This window comes from Vitis riparia, chromosome 12 (assembly GCF_004353265.1).
Source record: "Vitis riparia cultivar Riparia Gloire de Montpellier isolate 1030 chromosome 12, EGFV_Vit.rip_1.0, whole genome shotgun sequence".
Classification (NCBI taxonomy): Eukaryota; Viridiplantae; Streptophyta; class Magnoliopsida; order Vitales; family Vitaceae; genus Vitis; species Vitis riparia.
Genome location: NC_048442.1, coordinates 12,241,353 through 12,260,227, shown reverse-complemented (window position 1 = coordinate 12,260,227; position 18,875 = coordinate 12,241,353). Strand labels below are relative to the sequence as shown.

At 36.3% G+C, this 18,875-nt stretch overlaps 1 protein-coding gene across 3 annotated transcripts in view; it reads left to right on the top strand.

Moving 5' to 3' along the window:
- The window catches only part of LOC117926966 (protein LNK1), a 34,773-nt gene extending 15,898 nt beyond the window's left edge, over positions 1 to 18,875 (top strand). Inside the window, exons 1-7 of one of the 3 annotated variants that reach the window (XM_034846309.1) lie at positions 908 to 996; positions 3,989 to 4,575; positions 4,737 to 5,088; positions 5,825 to 6,535; positions 7,594 to 7,742; positions 18,122 to 18,254; positions 18,336 to 18,875. In XM_034846309.1, coding sequence (XP_034702200.1) covers positions 934 to 996; positions 3,989 to 4,575; positions 4,737 to 5,088; positions 5,825 to 6,535; positions 7,594 to 7,742; positions 18,122 to 18,254; positions 18,336 to 18,443 — 2,103 coding nt within the window. In that variant the 5' untranslated portion in view covers positions 908 to 933 and the 3' untranslated portion in view covers positions 18,444 to 18,875. Of the gene's footprint in view, positions 1 to 899; positions 997 to 3,988; positions 4,576 to 4,736; positions 5,089 to 5,824; positions 6,536 to 7,593; positions 7,743 to 11,359; positions 11,469 to 18,121; positions 18,255 to 18,335 lie in introns of those variants that run through there. The other 2 variants (XM_034846310.1, XM_034846311.1) reach the window with 2 other exon arrangements.

The following is an 18,875-nucleotide window of genomic DNA, read 5'->3' as shown; positions in this document are numbered from 1 at the left end:
GGAGAGCTTAGGTGAAGATAAGTTTCTCTCTTATGGTTTGCCCTATTTACCTTTTTCACCTAAGGTCGCACCTGTAGGTTCTACCTCCTTATCACCTGGTCAAGAACCCTCATAAAAAATGGATCAAGGGGGAGTTAATGCGACTGACATGCCATTATAGGTTTGTTGTGGGCAGAAACAGCCCCCAACTTGATCGAATGCATGCTCAAGAGTTTGAACTTGAGCCAGGTAATGAACACGCTAACTCCACTAATTTTGTTTTTAGTGTCATTTCTCTTGCTTCAAATTTGTTACTCTCACCAGAAACTCATGGTCAATTTGTTCAAAATGAAGATTCAGAAGAGTTTCTTGATCTCCACCCAATCTCCAATTTTATTTCATTTGAAAACTTATCCCCATCACATAGAGCCTTCCTTACCCCATTAATTCCTATTGAAATCCCTCAAGCGGTTCAAGAAGCACTTAAAAGTGAGAATGGGAGGAAAGTCATGGAAGAGGAGATGTTAGCTCTAGAGAAAAACCAAACTTGGAAAATAGTTGAATTACCAAGGGAAAACAAACTGGTTGGATGTAAATGGGTGTTCACTGTTGAATATAGAGCTGATGGGATGTTGGAGAGATATAAGGCTAGGTTGGTGGCCAAGGGGTATAAGCAAACTTATGGGGTGGATTACCAAGAAACATTTGCTCCGGTAGCAAAGATGAATACCATTCATATATTACTATCCTTGGTAGCTAACTTTGTTTGGTCGTTGCAGCAACTTGATGTTAAGAATGCATTCTTGCATGGTGATTTAGAAAAAGTGTAAATGGTAACACTATCGGGTTTCAATGGAGACTCCAAAAGAGACAATGTGTGCAGATTAAGAAAGGCGTCTTGTGGCCTTAAACAAACTCCCCAAGCGTGGTTTGGAAGATTTGCAAAAGCTATGAATGACATGGAGTTTTGACAAAGCCAAGGAGATCATACACTCTTTATCAAACGTTCACATATGGGTAAATTTACTGTTGTCATAGTTTATGTTAATGATATAATTGTGATAGGAGATAACATTGTGGAAATAGAAAGACTTAAGAAGAAACTAGCTAAAGAATTGGATATAAAAGACTTGAGAAGACTTAAGTATTTTTTGGGGATTGAAGTGGTTTGTGCAAGGACTAGTATTTTTATCTTTTGTGAGTATGAATGTTTTTATTTGAAAACAAGCTTTACTTTATAAAAAAGTCTCTTCAAGGGGAGACAATCACCAGAGAAGATTCTTTTTGAAAAATCTCAGGTTCGTTACTTTTGTTCATACTAAATTCAAATTTAGTGGGAGAAACAGAACTTGAATCACTTGTGCCTACACTAAATTCAAATTTAGGGGGAGAAACACTACTCGAACAACCTCGCATCCAACTTTGTGTCTACTTAAGGAGGAAGAAGGATCAAGGTATGGAAAATCGACCTCCTACAATTCACAGAACATCATATCTAAGTGTATGTACCTTGGAAGAAACAAGTATTCTAACTCCTAAATCTCTTCCATTTGTTATTCCAGCTGCTAAATCTTTGTCCTTAGATAATTCTAGTGTAGATAATACCTCTATTGATGCTCTAAATGTTCCAATTACTATTAGCAAAGATACTAAGGTTTGTACTAAACATCCTATTGCTCAACATGTTTCATATCATATACCATCTCCCACTTTGAGGGCCTTTACTACTAATCTTTGTAATGTTGAAATTCCAAAGGACATACTAAAGGCTTTGGCTATAAAAGAGTGGAGGCAAGCTGTTTTGGAAGAAATGAGGGCACGTGAGAATAATGGGACATGACAACCTGTGGATGCACCAAGAGGGAAGAAACTTGTGGGCTATAAATGGATATTTATTATGCAATACAATGCAGATGGATCTATTGAAAGGTGTAAAGCAAGGCTGGTTGTGAAAGGCTTCACATAGTCCTATGGGATTGACTACCAAGAGACTTTTGCATCAGTTGTAAAACTAAATACAATAAGAGTTCTCTTGTCCCTTACAACCAATTTGAACTGGTCTTTACAGCAATTAAATGACAAGAATGGTTTTCTAAATGGTGAATGAGAGGAAGAAGTTTATGTAGCCTTGCCTCCAGGTTTTGAAAGAAGATTTGGAAGTGTGTAGGCTGAAAAAATCACATTATAGATTGAAACAATCACCAAGTGATTAGTTTGATAGATTTGCTAAGTCCATTAGAAGTCGTGGATATTGACAAAGCTAGGTAGGTCTTACTTTCTTCTACAATCATTTTTTTTTTTTTTTTTTTTCGTTTTGATATACTTTGTTTTGTTTTGTATTTTTTGATAAGCGAGGAACCTTCCATGACTAAACTCTTAGAACTCTCCATGGGGACCCAAACCTTTGGGTGTTGACCAAGCCCACAACAACCAGCATCGGGTAAATCGGGGTGTCATTAGTGGCAAGATTCAAACCTAAGACCATGTGCCTCTTATTGGGATCACACCTTCTAGCAATAACCCTGATCGACTAGGTTCCCATGGCGGGCTTTTCTTCTACAAACATTCTAGTGATGGCAAGCTTGCTACACTAATAGTGTACATGGATTATACATCTTTACTGTATATAATCTATCTAAATTGGAGAGATTGAAGAATTTTCTAGCTGAAGAGTTTGAGATTATGGATCCAAAACCTTGAGGCTCTTCTTTGGAATGGAGTTTGCTAGTTCAAAGGAAAGTATTTCTATGTTCCAAAGGAAGTATACATTGGATTTGCTCAAAAAAACTGGATTTCTAGGTTGTAAAACAGTCGAGACTCCAATTGATCCTACTTGCAAATTAGGGTTACTAAAAGAGATTGTATGTTGACAAAGAACATTTAGAAGGGAGTATAAGAAAAGGCTTAATGTTTAGAAGCAATAATAGCCTTCAGATTGAAGCCTACATTAATGCTAATTGGGCTGAGAGCATAATGGATAGGAGATTTGTTTCCAGTTATTGTCCTTTTGTAGGAGCAAACCTAGTGACGTGGGGGAGCAAGAATCAGTTGTTGTTACAAGTAGTGCTGAAGCTGAATTCAGAGTAGTTGCTCATGGTATTTGTGAACTTCTTTGGTTGAAGAAACTGTTTGAAGATCTAAGAATTCCTAGTAAGAAGCCAATGAAGCTTTACTATGATAACAAGGCAACCATTAACATTGCTCATAATCTAGTTCAACATGATAAAACAAGCATGTTGAAGTGAATTGTCACTTCATCAAGGAGAAGTTGGAAGTTGGACTAATTTGCATGCCTTATGTACCTTATTGAAGAACAATTAGCAAATGTTCTAACTAAGGGACTTCATAAAAGGATGTTTAATTGCTTAATTAACAAGTTGGGAATGATAGATGTCCTTGAATCAACTTGAGCGGGAGTGTTGAAGATTTCAGATATTTAAGAGTTTCTTCTACTTTAGGGCTGAAATAGTTAGGATAATTCAATTTTATTTTGTTGTATTTTGAAAAATGTTGTTCCTAGTTGATAGGAAGTTAGTTGTAGAGTTTGTTAGTTCTTATTTTGTAGCTAGAATTCAGCACATAGTTATATGTAAATAGACATCTATATTCCTATTTTTCTTTATGAAAATAGTAAGAATTTTTCCTTCTTCTCTTAAACTGCATCCATAGGTAGATGATAACACAGTTTAAAGGCTAGAAGTTTCTAATACTCTGAAAAACTGGTTGTTGGGATTTCTGGATGGCAACTCCTTTAGTCTTTGGGATTCCAAAAATAACTAATATTCATCAATTTCTCTTCTTTCTAGCAGGTTGTAGTGTCCATATGATTTGTCTGTTTAGTTTGTGAGGTGGTGGATGCAATCCTCAATGTTTATTATGCTTATGATATTACCATTGCTTTGTTATATTGAACATTTTCTACTTGTAATATTTTCTTTTTATTTCTTTGTTAATTTGTTAGATGATTTTGGAATTGCATTATGGCTGAATTGTTTTAGTGGTATTACAGCTGGAAGATATTGTGTGGGATGATTTTGCTGAGAGTGATGATCATATAGTGCCTCATCCTGGTGGTGAACATGGGAACGAATGTCCAGTTCGGGGTGATAACTGCAAAAGACCGCGATGTGAAGTAATTGGTGTCAATAATAATGCTGATGACAGGAATGCTACTAAATATTTTAGACAGGGAAAGGAGACAAATTTACCAACTCTGAAACACAAAAGGGATAAAATGTTGGAAAAGGGTTCATGGTCTTGCACACCTGATGGTGTATTTCCTGCTTCATGTGATAGTGACTCAATTAAAGAAACGACAACTTTGTCATCTGATGATACTATGATGTCTACTCGTTGCTTCAAAAGTAGCAATATAGAGTCCATTGATAATGAGTTCTGTGCAAATGATCCTATTCTTGGTGATAGATGTGTTGCAGTTGACAATAATCTGTATCGTTATCCGCTCAGTCACATTTCTCAAGCAGACAATGATCTCAGCTTTTTTGATAATGCCCGGGATGAGAAAGAATGCAGTGATCTTTTATATTGTGGGTGGCCTGACATAGGAAACTTTGAGGATGTTGACCGGATGTTTAGGTATTCCTTGCTTCACTTCATTGGAATTTTCTTTCTTTCCTTCTGATTATTGAACCTTATTGTCTAAGAATATATCTCTGGTACATTGTGCTTTCATATATCCTCAGACCCATCTATTAGATATGTGTGTGTATTATATTTTTTTTTTCCCAATCTTGCAGAAGTTGCGACTCAACATTTGGGCTAGGGAGTGCTAGTAATGAAGAAGAGTTGAGCTGGTTTTCGTCTTCGCATACTAATGAAGAATCTGAAGATGCAATGAAGTTGGGCTTTAAGTTTCCTCCTCCTGAGTCAAGTGTGTTAAAAAGTGCATCAGAACAGAATGAAGCTTCTAGGCCAAATGATGCAAGTCCTTCAATTTCTGAGTCAATCAAGAAGAACGTATCCATTGGTTACAAGCCAAGTCCTCAAATATCTGAATCTAATAAGCCAGATGTTCTTAGTCATTTATCTTTCATGGATGGGTCAGAGACGGTAACTGAAAGTAAGGATGATTTCACATCCAAGGAACATGTAAGTAAAAATAATTTCATCAAATTACCACTTATATTTACAGTTTGTTTGATGCAGGAATTTCTCCAATTTCCAGTTTTTTCTTAATTTTTTTTTTTTGTTTAAGAAAAATTGTATTTGTGTTAAAAATTTGTTAGGTTTTTACTGCCAAGTAGTTTGAATAATGGTGCTGAAAGTCATCCATCATCAAGTTGAGTAATGATCAGTGGGATGCTATGTTAGAAGAATTTATTTGTAATCCATGAGAATTTATTTCCCTCCTAAGTTGTTAATTTTAAAGGACTTCCCCAGTTAGTTTTATTGGATGTAAATGTTATGCTGTAAGCATTTTGGACAACAATCAAACCACATTTTATTGTGAGTCTACATATGATTGCATTTGGACTTACGGCATTTGTTGGTATTAACTCTCTGTTTTTGGCAGGCCTTCTTTTCTCTAAAAATGAATTGTAATGGACATGTTTTATTCTTAGCAATTCACTTTTGATGGTTCTTCATATCACCAGTGAAGACTATCCCCCCAAGATGGGTAATGATGAACTTGGTTTATTCTTCAATTTATATGTATATATATGTTCTTTGGTATAGTCTGTCTTGGTGGTGTATTAGAGTTTTTACAATTGAGACTCTCTCCTTTGATTTTCTGGATATCTTTGGAAATCATCAATTAGATGTGCATTTTTCTCTATGTTACCATACCTTCACTTCTATAACTATGTACACTTTGACATGACAGGTTTATTTGCACAAGAAGCAGTCAAAGCATCAGAATCTATCAGAGGGAAAAAGAAAAGATAGATTCACAGAAAATGGAGGTGGTTTTCATCATTTTCCCAACCCCAAGCAATTTGCTGATGTAAAGCTTCCATTTGGGGACTCATCCTGCCAAGTTCTTGCCACCTCAGGCATTCGAAGACAGGAACAAAGTGTTGGATCTGATTCCTTGTGCTATTCACACATCCCTTATACTCATTCTAACTACATTCACCCTTCTGATCAATTTCCAGTCAGTCCAACTCCATCCTGTGTCAAATCTGAAAACAATGGTCACTCACCCTTTTCTCCTAAGGAGTCTTCTTATGCATCAAATATACAGTCCATGGAGAGCTCTCATGATGCTTCATTTGAGGCTCCTGCTATGAAAGTGGATGAGAAGAGAGAGAAGCTGTATCGAAAACAAGGTTTTCAAACCTCTTTCACTATCAGTTCAAAGCACAAGGACTTAGTGGTTCAAGCTGCATGCTATGATCCAATTTCAGTGCAGAAGCAACTCAATCATTCTGAAAATGAAGTTGAAGGTCATAGTGAAGTAGAAGGAGGTAGCATAAGTATTCCAATGGAAATGGATTCTTCAAATGTACAGGACAACTCTTGTATGAGCTCTATGTTGGAAGAAATTTCACTAGAAGCAACTAGTTTCCGCCAACTTCAAAATGTCACGGAACAGGTATACGATTTTAAGAATTGTTACTATGTAATTTGAATTTAGCTACTTCTGAAATTACAGTTATACAGAAAGAATCCATAAGCATGTGCATGTATTTGTAAGAATGTATGTTGAGATACATTTTCTAGTTGTGTTATGCATTATATTTTTCAAAACTTATGCATGTCATAACGTTTCACGAGCACCACCAGAGATACAATGTTTATGGAATGCATGGTTGCTTTGAATTAGACCATTAATCCTGCTTGAGCATGGAGAGTAAACTAGTCTTATCACAATACAGTGTGAATGGAACCAATGAATTCTTCCTTGATTGGACACAAGGAATAGAAAGTGCTGCTGTGTAGTTAGGCCTGAACATTATATCATACATAGTTCTTCCTTCACACACACACACACACACACACACAAGAATTCTTCCTTGATCAGACACAAGGAATAGGAAGTGCTACTGCATGGTTGGGCCTGAACATTGCTAGAAAGAAACACACACACACACACACACACACATAATGCATTTCTCACTTGTGCTTGGGTGCAAACTATGTATGATATAATGTTCAGGCCCAAATAAGTAGTAGCACTTCCTATTCCTTGTGTCCGATCAAGGAAGACTTCTTTGGTTCCGTGTGTGTGTGCGCGCTGTGGGCTGGAGGTGAATCTGGTGATTGGAAAACAAGAGAACACACACACACACACATATATAATGCATTTCTCACTTGTGCTTGGGTGCGAATTATGTATGATATAATGTTCGGGCCCAACTATGCAGTAGCACTTTCTATTCCTTGTGTCCAATCAAGGAAGAATTCTTTGGTTCTCTGTGTGTGTGTGTTGCGGGCTGGAGGTGAATATGGTGATTGGAAAACATGAACAAGGACTAGGCAGTTTTCCTTTTTCTTTTTGGGTGTGTGTGTGTGTTTGGGGTGGAGGTGCTGGGTTTGGTTTGTGTTTGTATCAATTAAAGCATTGCATGTTTACTAGTACTGTGTTGTTTGTTATGTGCTTCGATTATGCTCTATATTTTGAATTAATGAGCTGATCATGAAAGTTTCCAGTTGGATATTAGGACAAAACTTTGCATAAGGGATAGCCTGTATCGCTTGGCCAGAAGTGCTGAACAAAGGCATAATTGTGGAAGTCTGAATAGTAGCAGCAGAGATGATGGGGATACAGGTGGACTATTGATGGCTGCAGAGCCAAATAAGTATGTATTCACTGCTTGGTTTTTACTGATGATGTACTCACTATTAATTTGTTGATATTTACTTAGATGTTACTTCTAACAGTTTTTTACTTTTTGTTTTTTCACGTTAAGAAAATGCATAGGTCTAGCAATAGTCTAGAAGTGCTTCAAGTGTAACACAATGCTATAGCTGGCAATTCTTTTGCTGGCTTGTTTGGCCAACCCAGTCTGGCCTGGAGAAATTTGGCTTTGACAAACTGTCATTTCCTAACTCCTGGTAAGTTCTGAACATGGCAAAAAAGTGCTGGAATTGCCCCACCTTTTCTGACCTAAACCCTGTTTATTATACTGACACAACAAATTCACTGGTTGGTTTGAAAATTTTGCCTAATCCTAAGTTCAGGTCCTGGTAAGATTAGGATGTGCTAAATAGGCATAATCTTCCTTAGTCCAATCTTGAATTGAGGCAATGTCAATAGATTTTGCTTGGAAAGAACTAGGGATTCCAGTTTTTCCAGAATGCCTGACCTGCACTGCTCCTATTACCGTTAGCCATATTGTCAACCCATGATGTAATACCTTAAGCTTTTGCGTCAAATTGTTTTCTTAACATGGTATCACAGCTTTGGTTAACTCACAGTTTTCTTGTTTGAGTTTCTACTTAAGAGACGGGTTACCAAACCTAACAAAATGAGGAAAAAACTGTGATAGAAGACTAATAGGATTCTTATAGTCAAGATCTGATGAAGGCAGTCGATTGATGAGATGAGCTGTAGACCACACTGTCTTTCCTCACTGGGATTTAGGAATGTGTATTTGGAATAATAAGCCTCTTGCTTGTTCTATTAAGTGACTGTTTTTCCTCTCGGCCACTTTATTTATTGGGGTGTATCAATGTATGAAGATTGGGGGTAGGATCTATTCTTTTTGGAGGTATCCCCTTCTCCTAGCATGAAATTGTATGCAAATCATTTTATCGAAGAGTGCAAAAATGGTAGTGGCATAAAACTTATTTTTCATGAGATAAACTCACTTGACCCTTGTGGTATCATCAATAGAAGAGAAAAACTACCTTGAGCCTGAAATATTAAGAATTTGAGGATATCTCTACACATCATTATAAATCAAAGTAAAAAGAACAGAAACCTTTTTATTGCTTAATGGAAAAGGTACATGATGATGCTTAGCATACTCAAACACCTTATAATGTATTGAAAAGGATGACCTAATCTTAAGTGCCTTAACCAAATCTCTTCTTGGGATGGAATTTTCCTAAAAAAAAGGAAATAAGGGTGAAAATATCATTGCTATTAAGTAGAGCCCTCCTTTTCTCCTAGCATGACCAATTGTCCTCCCTATAGGGAAATCCCATAAGAGACAAGGAGTTGGAAGAAGATGACAAAAATTTAGATCATTAGTAATTTGATGAATGGACAAGAACTTTAGGAACATGCAATAGATATTAGAGATATGGAATGGGTTAAAGGGACTGTTCCCCAGCTTGCAGCAATAGCCAGCATTCCATTGCAATTTTAATTTCTGATTTACTGGATAGGGACTGAAATGTTGAAAAAATCTGGGGAATTTGTTGTATCCTCTGTGGCTCCTGAGTCAACGACCTAGAACCCATAGAAGGGCCCCTTGAGATGATAAGAGTCCAAGAAATTCACTTGCCTAGGCCAAAGAACATGAGGCACCGGGCTTCTCCAACTGTGCAAGGAAGTTTTTGGGCTTGTCTATATCTTGTTGAGTCTTTCTTTGTCTTGTTTCCCTTTTCTAATTAAGAATTCTCTTCTGAATTCATGAGATGTGCTTGAGCAGGTTTCTGACTAGATTGACTTCTTCTTCCATCACTTTCATTTCAACCAAACTGGGCTTCCTATGAATTTTCCTGCAAGTTTCTCTAGTGCGCCTGGCTTTATTGCAGAAATTGTACCAAAGGCTATCCATCTCATTTGGTTTTCTTCACCAAATTTCTCACTAGTAACAGCACTATTTTTGCTTTGAAGTCACCAGAGTCGATCCATTTGATGGTATTATCAAGCACAACACAACGATTGTAGAAGGAAAAAGTTGAGTCATTAGGGATTTTGTTTGCAGATAGAGTCTACATTTGGTTCCTTTTTCAGGAAAAAGTAGTGTTGGGACGTCTAGAGATAGAGAATGGGCATACCTGCATATGAAGCTGCATGGGGGACTTTGATCATTTGAGATTTTAAGGCCTTCCCAATTTAGTAAACTGTGGCTGGTTCCTTTTTTTTATAGCAGTTAGTCTGTCTTTAAAAGGAGAAGGGGCTCTTGATTTCTTCAATTTATAAGAAATTTTTTTTAAGAACTTGGAAGGATTTTTGGGTGGAATTGGAAGACCATTTGGTTTAACTTATCCCACTTAGTGTGTAGGGAGCAAATTTAATGTCGTTAGAAGTGGGGTCAAGAAATCATGGGAAACTAGAACTGGCCCAAGTATGTGGGGCTTCAACAGAGTGATCAGGCATTATTTGCTCATTGATCCTCCTCCCAAGAATGCCAATTTCACTTGCTCAAATTTATAGGCAACCATTGTAAGTGGTTGACTTGATTCATGTCTTTCTCATAACAAAGAACCTGCTTCCCAGTGCCTTCAGAAGGATCTCTCTGTCCAGTCTCTGACTACTATTCCATCAAGATAGACATGGATGCACCCATCGTTTACAAAAATTAATTAATGAATGGCTGAAAGGATCCCGGATCATTGATTAGGAGGCCTAAGGTTCAGGTAAAAGTTGCAGTGTCTTAACAACAAGCTGAAAGTCTGGAACAGAGTTACAATCTGAGACCTAAGAAGAAAAAGTGCGAGTCCATTTTTGGGGATATTGTTGATGTGGATGCTTAGCAAAGTACAGTTGGTTTGTGTAAAGAATTGGAAACTCTAAAAGCCACTAAGAAATTGGAGCTAGAGGATATTTTGTTGAAGAAAGAAGTATTTTGGAGACAATAGATTAGAGTTGAGTGAGTTAAGGAGACTCTTTAACATTAAATTTTTCCATGAAGTGGCCTATGGTAGGGGAAAGAAGTTACTAATTTCTAGAACTGGTCAATTATGGATAATCAGGTTAACAATGTCAAGGAGCTCTTCGGTTTGTTTGGTCACCTTTATTTCGGGTCAGTTGAGGAACAGGAAAGGATTGAAGGTTGGATTGTCCCCCATTTCCGATGAAAGAGCAAGCAAGTAAGATTGACCTTTCTAAGATGAAGTAATAAAGGAAACTGCTTTTAGTATAAAAGAATAAGGCACCAAGTCCTGATGAGTCCTCAATTTCTTATGAAAGATCAGGCTAGTAAGAGTGACACTTTTAAGAGGAAGCAATAAATGAGACTATTTCTAGTAAGGAAAAGAATAAAGCTCCATGCCCTGATGAGTTTTCATTCAGTTTCTTTTAGAAATGTCAGCTGACTATGAAGGAGGACTTTCTGAAATTATTCTACATGTTTCATAATGGTTGGTTTTCAGTAAAAGCTATAATAGAACTTTCATTGCATTGGTTCCTAAGAAAGCCTCCACAAACAGGATTGTAGATTTCAGGCACATTAGTTTGGTAACAAGCCTCCACATGATTATTCTCAAGGTGCTACCATGATGTTTTTGATTTGTCTTACAGGAGAACATTTTCCCTTCCAGGGCGCTTGTGGATGAGATACTGATCTTGGATGCAATTGTAATTGCAACCAGAAAAAATGGTAGATGAAAAGTCCAACCAGGAGAAGTGATGATCTTTCAAATTGATTCTGAAAATGTTATGTGTCAAAATATTGTGTGAATGGCCGAATACCTTGGCCTTGAGTTTTGTATATTATATATAGACTTTACAAAGATGCTATACATGGAAAGCAAATAAAAGTAAATAAATCCCCGCATGATTCTAGCCCTATATATGTAAACTATAATCTGTCAAATAATATATGCTAACTGTACAGAATAATAAATGGAGAAATAAGGAAACAATTGTGGGCTAAAATAAGGAAAGAAGTGTGGACAGCAAAGCTGTCCTTTGACAGCCCCCCTCAAATTGATGCAGGTTGATCAACAAGCATCAATTTGCTACTTAGCAAGCAATATCGATGATGAGGTAGAGCCTTGGTGAAGATATTAGCAATTTGTAAGTCAGTGGAAATATGTGGAAGAGTGATAACACGAGCTTCAAAGGCTGCACGGATAGAGTGACAGTCCACTTCAATATGCTTTGTGCGCTCATGATAGACAAGATTGGCCGTGATCTGAATAACACTTGTATTATCGGCATATAGAGGTGTAGGATCGGTCTCAGAAAAATCTAACTCCGCAAGCAAAGCTCGAAGCCAAATGATTTTAGAATAAGCAAGAGACATCGCCCGGTACTCAGATTCCATAGATGACTTAGAGATTTTGTCTTGCTTTTTACTTTTCACAAACATCTTAAACTAAAACTCCCAACGAAGATAGTTTTTTTTGCCATTGAAACGAACAATAGAATATTCTCCAGACATTACGAAGACAGAAATAGCCTAAGAAACAAAAAAAACATCGTCAAAGAGCCTAAATCTGATAACAAACCTCCAAATAATCGAAGATCTCCAAGAGCCTAGAAGCGAAGAAACCCAAAGAAAACTCCAAGATCACACCACAGATGTGTTGTCACAACCACCAAAAAAAAAAAGAAAAAAGAACCCAAAAGCTGGGCTAGAGTCCGAGAGCCGCTAGGGCTAAATCCGAGAGCCACTAGGGCTAAATCCGAGAGCCGCTAGGGCTAAATCCGAGAGCCGCTAGGGCTAGATCCGAGAGCCGCTAGGGCTAGATCCGAGAGCCCCTAGGGCTAGATCCGAGAGCCCTTAGGGCTAAATCCGAGAGCCCTTAGGGCTAAATCCGAGAGCCCCTAGGACTAAATCCGAGAAAACCCAAAGAAAAACTAGAAAGCGTTTAAACTCTAAGTTCAAAACACAAGCTCTGATACCATGTCAAAATATTGTGTGAATGGCCGAATACCTTGGCCTTGAGTTTTGTATATTATATATAGACTTTACAAAGATGCTATACATGGAAAGCAAATAAAAGTAAATAAATCCCCGCATGATTCTAGCCCTATATATGTAAACTATAATCTGTCAAATAATATATGCTAATTGTACAGAATAATAAATGGAGAAATAAGGAAACAATTGTGGGCTAAAATAAGGAAAGAAGTGTGGACAGCAAAGCTGTCCTTTGACATTATGATCATGTGAAATGCGAATTTTCAGATCATGTTTCTTGTAGGAAAGGTTTTCAGTCGAGAAGATGATCGGGAATTAGGGGAGTTTTGACTTTGGTTAGCTATTCAATTCTAGTCTATGGCAGCACAAGAAGATGAGGTAGGCTTCAAAAAAATTGGATTGGGTGGTCCACTTTATCCTTTTCTCTTTACTATTGTGATTGATGTGCTGAGCAGATTAATATATAAAACTCAGGATAAAGGTGCATTTAATCGTTTTGGGTGCTATGGGCTAGAAGATTTAGGTTTGTGGCTACTAAGGTAAGGTTTTTAGAGGTGGTGCAAACCTTGTTTTGATACCATGTCAAAGAAGACATAGATATCCCTAATATTACGCTAACGGAATCCCTAATAGGCTTTTCTTACATAATCCTTTAGGTTGCTCTTCACATCTTTTGTTTTTTATTTAAGTGATAACTCATCCTCCATGTATTTTTTTTTTCTTTTCGATGCAAATAGATTGATATTTCTTATTAAAAAGGGCTGGCCAAAAAGATTCATAATCATACCATTATAGTTTGTTAAGGAATGAATGAAGAACTCAAGTTTATAACATGAACATAAAAGAGACCAACTGAATTTGTAATACTAAACAAGGTTCTTATAGTTGCTGGAATAGTAGACTAAATGCCTACTTTGCCACTGCCTCAACATGTGTTTGAAACCCTTATAAAAGTTTTTCCACCAGAGCGAGACTTCACCAGCAAGAATAGAGAGATGCACTAGGTGGTGGTGTGAAATACCACCTGACATCTGCAGCTGCTGGTGTGATCGTCCGTATAGGGTTGTCTTCCTCACTCCTTAGGTTTGAAGGAAAAGTGTTAATTGATTTTAGGCTTTGGTGGTGATTCCAAGGAGAGAAAGTAATCATGTGGCCCATTGCTGATGAAGTTGTATATTGATATTAAGGTTGTGGTAATCAAGTGCACAACCAAATTTGGTGTGTTTCAACCATGTTGCAGTAGATGGGCGCTAAGTAATTAGTTGCTCCATGCTACATAGGTTGAATAGTTTTTGGAAAATTAGAAACAGTGTATAAATATCTAACCAAGCTGCTGCTTCTTTAACCTTTTATTATTGATGAAAACTGAAAAGCTATGTAGCTACTATCCAAGTTACTCCAAACACTATCTGAGCCAAGATTTCTTAAGGAAAAATCCTTTGCAATGAGATGAAACCAGAAAGTTCTGGATAATCACTTAGTATATTTCTTCTAGGAAATCATAAAAAAATCCTTACAATAAGTAGGTTCTTCTCCTTTAATTTTAGCCTCAACTACTTTTTGATGGTTTCCAATATACAATTAGTAGCCTTTATGTGTTCGTATACTATAGTTCTAGTAAAACTAAAAAAATAAAAAATAACTGACCTTTTGACTTCTAATTTAATAAAAACTTTTCCCATGATAACCTTAGACTATTCAAACTTGCTATCAATTCTTTATTAATTGACTGTATCATTCTCTCCTTCTTAGAAGAAACTCGTCCTCAAGTTTGGTGTTGTTGGAGAGCTCTTTTACTTTATCATGAGTGTGCAAATATAAACTTGAAGTGTAGACTGTTGAATATATTCCCATATGTTTTGGCAAATCAACCGCATAAGCATTCTTCCCAATCTATCTGATGATTCAGTGGGGTCCCATCTTTCTTTTGCATGCTGTGTTGACTGCCTAGCGGTCTTTGCAATTAAATTAGAAGGCTGTTCAGGAGAAGAGAATTGCTGGTAGAAAAATAGGCTCTTAGATGGGCTTGTTGGGATAGGTCAGAATGAAGCAGGAATGATAGCAGAAATGGGAGCAGCAGCTACTAAGGTAACCTGGACCTCATTTATCTAATCCTGGAAGGACAAGGATAGCATTGAGAGGTTGTAAATAAGATGGCAGGTTGGGAATAAACGCCAATTGGAAATCTTTCCTTGCATTGGTGCACCATCACCATGTCACCTTCTTGAAAGCTTTGGCTATGCCTCTTCTAATCTGCATATTTTTTTTACTTTTTATTCAACTCCTCCATCTTCAATCTGATTTCTTCATGCAGTTTTTTCACTAAGTTAGCTATATTTTCGCCCTTTAAGCTATCTCTTCCCATTTCTTGTAATGGAGCTAAATCATAGAGATCCATTGGTTGCTGCCCATAAATAACTTCAAAAGGACTTTTGCTTGTGGTTCGATTCTCTTCATAGTTACAGGCAAATTTGGTTTGTGCAACCAAAGCTTCCCAATGCTTAAGATTTTCTCCAATTGAGCACGTCAATAAATCTCCCAAACTTCGATTGACAACCTTAATTTGTCCATCTATTTGAGGATGATAGGAAGTACCGGATTGCAACCTAGTTCCAAGCTTCTTCCATAAAGTTCTCCAAAAATGAGAGAGAAACTTGGAGTCTCAATCTAATGTGATTGATTTTGGAACTCCATGCAATTGAACAATCTCTCAAAAGTAGAGAATTGCTATATTTGATGCATCCATAGTCTTCTTGCAACAAAAGAGAAAAGCTATTTTTAAAAATCTATCAACCTCCTCAAAGATGGAATCCATTCTCATTAACTGCTAAGCAGCCCCACCACAAAGTCCCTTAGAACTGCAAGAATTAGCAGGGAAGTGTACAAACCTCTATTTTAAACTTTTCCTTTTGATTCCTTGCATGTTTAACAAGTTTGTAAACATCCCTCCTCATTTTTGGCCAAAGGAACTTTTGTTCAATCATAGCATAGTCTTACCTTGCTTAAAATGTCTACCTACGCCTCCATCATGCATGTCTTGAATAATCTTTTCCCTTGAGGGGCAATCTGGAACTTTTTTTTATTTCCTTTGAATAGGAAGTCATCATGTAACAAATACTTTCTTGGCTGCCCATTAGTACAATCTTTCCAAATTGAACCAAAGAAAGGTTACCCGGGTAAAGATATTTGAAGGAATCAAAACCCTTAATGGTAATAGACATACTAAATAACAACAAACTTCTTTGACTAAGTGCATCTACCACTTTGTTATTTGCTCCAAACTTTGTGTTTCATCACAAATGAGAATTGTTGCAAGTAAGAAACCCAATGGGCACGCCTCTTGCTTAACTTTTGTTGGTTATTGAGATGCTATAAAGCTTTATGATCTACATGTAAAATAAATTCTTGATGCATCGAGTAATGCTCCCAATGCTTAAGAGCCTGAATGATAGCATAAAATTTCTTTATCATAAGTGTTGTATCTCCTTGTGTCATTCAATTTTGCTCTAGAATGACACAGGTCTGCCTTCTTGACTTACAACAGCTCCAATCCTAATTTTGAAAGCATCGCAGTCTACTTCAAAGAGCTTTTTAAAATCTGGCAGCACGAATACAGGGGTTGAGCTGAGCATCTCTTTAACCTTCTGAAAACTTTCTTTAGCTTGTTCTGACCATTGAAACCTCTCTTTCTTCATGGAATCAATTATAGGAGCAATTATGGTGGTGAAATTGTTGAGGAAGCATTTATATAATGAGGGTTCAATAGTGTCTTTTCTTTCTATCCTGAATCATGTGTCTTTCTCCTAAGACAGAGAGAGGTAAATAAAAAAGTCAAATCGCACCATCTCTGTAATAGGTAAATGCCTCGTTTTCTCCTGAAGTAGTTGGAATTATCCGTAATAAGATATTGGCTACAATTGAAAAGGTCTTGTCAATAAAATTTCCATTTATCCGCAATCTAGGCATAGGTAGCAATCCATTCTATAATTCTTTTCATTACCTCTTGTGGGAAAAGAATCCCACAAACAAAGCAATTGTATAATATGAAATAACAAGCCACTGAGTATTGGAAACAAGATATATCACTTACTCCTGGTAATTATATTGAAGCGCATAATTGGTTGAAGATCACGAGGCGTTTCGAATAAAAACACTATTTATTATTTATAATTTTTTATATTTCTTATTATTTGTTGGACCTATTAGTCAAACAAATAAAATGGATCATTCCTATGCCTATGGGAAGAACCAATCAAAGAATTTCATTATATCCCTTCTAAGATCATTCTATTTCATTTGGTATCTCGTAGGTATAAACAATACACAGATACATTAGAGAGTATATTTCTTTATTTTCTTATTCTTGATGAAGGGTCTACAAAATGAGTCCAACTTCTAATTGCTTTAACCTTACTGTTATCAACTTTTATAATGAAGTTATTATAGCTACTATCCAAGTAGACTACAACCATGTTACTCCAAACAACTTCAAAGCCAAGGTTTCTTAAGGAAAAATCTAGGAAAAACCCTTTGCATAATAAGCTTTATCTAGAAAGTTCTGGATAATCACATAGTATATTTCTTCTTGAAAATTATAAAATAAATTCTTTTAATAAGTAGGTTCTTCCCTTTTATAATGCTAGCCTCAACTACTTTCTCATGGTTTCCGAAATGCATTTAGTAGCCTTTATATATTCATTTACTATGGTCTAGTAAAACTAAAAAAAAAAAACCGATCTTTTGACTTCTGATTTAATCACAAACTTTTCCCATGCAAACCTTTGACTATTCAAACTTGCTATCAAATCTCTATTAATGACTACATTAATTATGTTCTGGCAAGTTTAGCATTTGTGGGATGCATGCTTTAACTTTAGGACAAGCTTTTTAAGGTTTCTTTAATTGTGGGTACTGAATGAATATTAGGACGTTTTGTGGTCATATTATAACTTTCCCAAAATAATATTAGGGTTAAGAGATATGTGATATTTTCTCCTCTCAATAATTGTTCACACACTATAAATCTTTGAAAGTTGCTTCATGATTTGCACTAATTGTAGTGTTACCCTCATTTTACTAAGAGTTAAAAGTTTTAATTGTAGAAATCACTAATCTTGCATTTTATTAATTATCATATGTGGAATTCCAAAATTGGCAATTATTTTTAGAGTTTATAAAATATTTTAGTAGTTTTGACTTTCTAAAAGACAATAAAAATTTAAAGATGTAGCAGGTGGAATATGTGTCAATATGAACTCCATTCTTTTTGCTAACCCTTGAGAACCAATTCAATCTGCATTAGAATTTTTTTATTTTTTTATTTTTTTTGGTCGAGTATGAAGTTCAGTTTTCTACAGTTTTTTTTTTTTTTTTTGTAAATGATTTGATTTTTCATTTTCTTTTTATTGATTCAGGTGCACTGGGTTTATGGATATGGAAACTGATACAAATCCAATTGATCGGTCTATAGCACACTTACTGTTTCACCGGCCTTCAGACCCATCTATAGTGCCCAATGATGCATTATCTCTGAAGTCTCAAAACATGGTAAGCAGTCACATTTGCATTCTTTATGCTAGACAACCATTTTTTCCCATGATGACTGATTTCTTTGAATTTTATTTACAGATGCAAGGTTCTATCACCAGTCCACCGGTAGTGGCTGAGAAACTGGTTAGTCTGGAAGAAAATGCTGTTGGTTCAGATAAAAATGTAGCTGATCTTGACAAAAAATAATAAGGAATCCTTGACTTTGGCATAAATACAATGGAATTATGTCTATTTTGAGTTGTCGCAGATAGTTATGTATAAATTCCATTTCAACAAGCCCCAGCATGGATGCCGGATTTAATCGCATGCTTTGGATGTCATTGCTGAGATTTGTTTTGTAGTCTCCTGGGCAAGATCTTTATTTGCTTACCTGTCAGTCATATTTGCATCTTAACCTCTTCATGTTAATTATGTCAACCATTTATTAGATGCATTTGTCTTTATGTTTGAACATGTAAAGAACTTGACAACAAGCTTACGCATGTAACTAAGAGTCGGTGACTGACATTCTGTTTTCACTTTTCTCATGTATCTATACGAACCTTTAAAGCTTAGGGATGGTAAAGAACTCATGTAATAAATTTGAGATCATCAAATTGGCTTCAAGATTTTATCTGA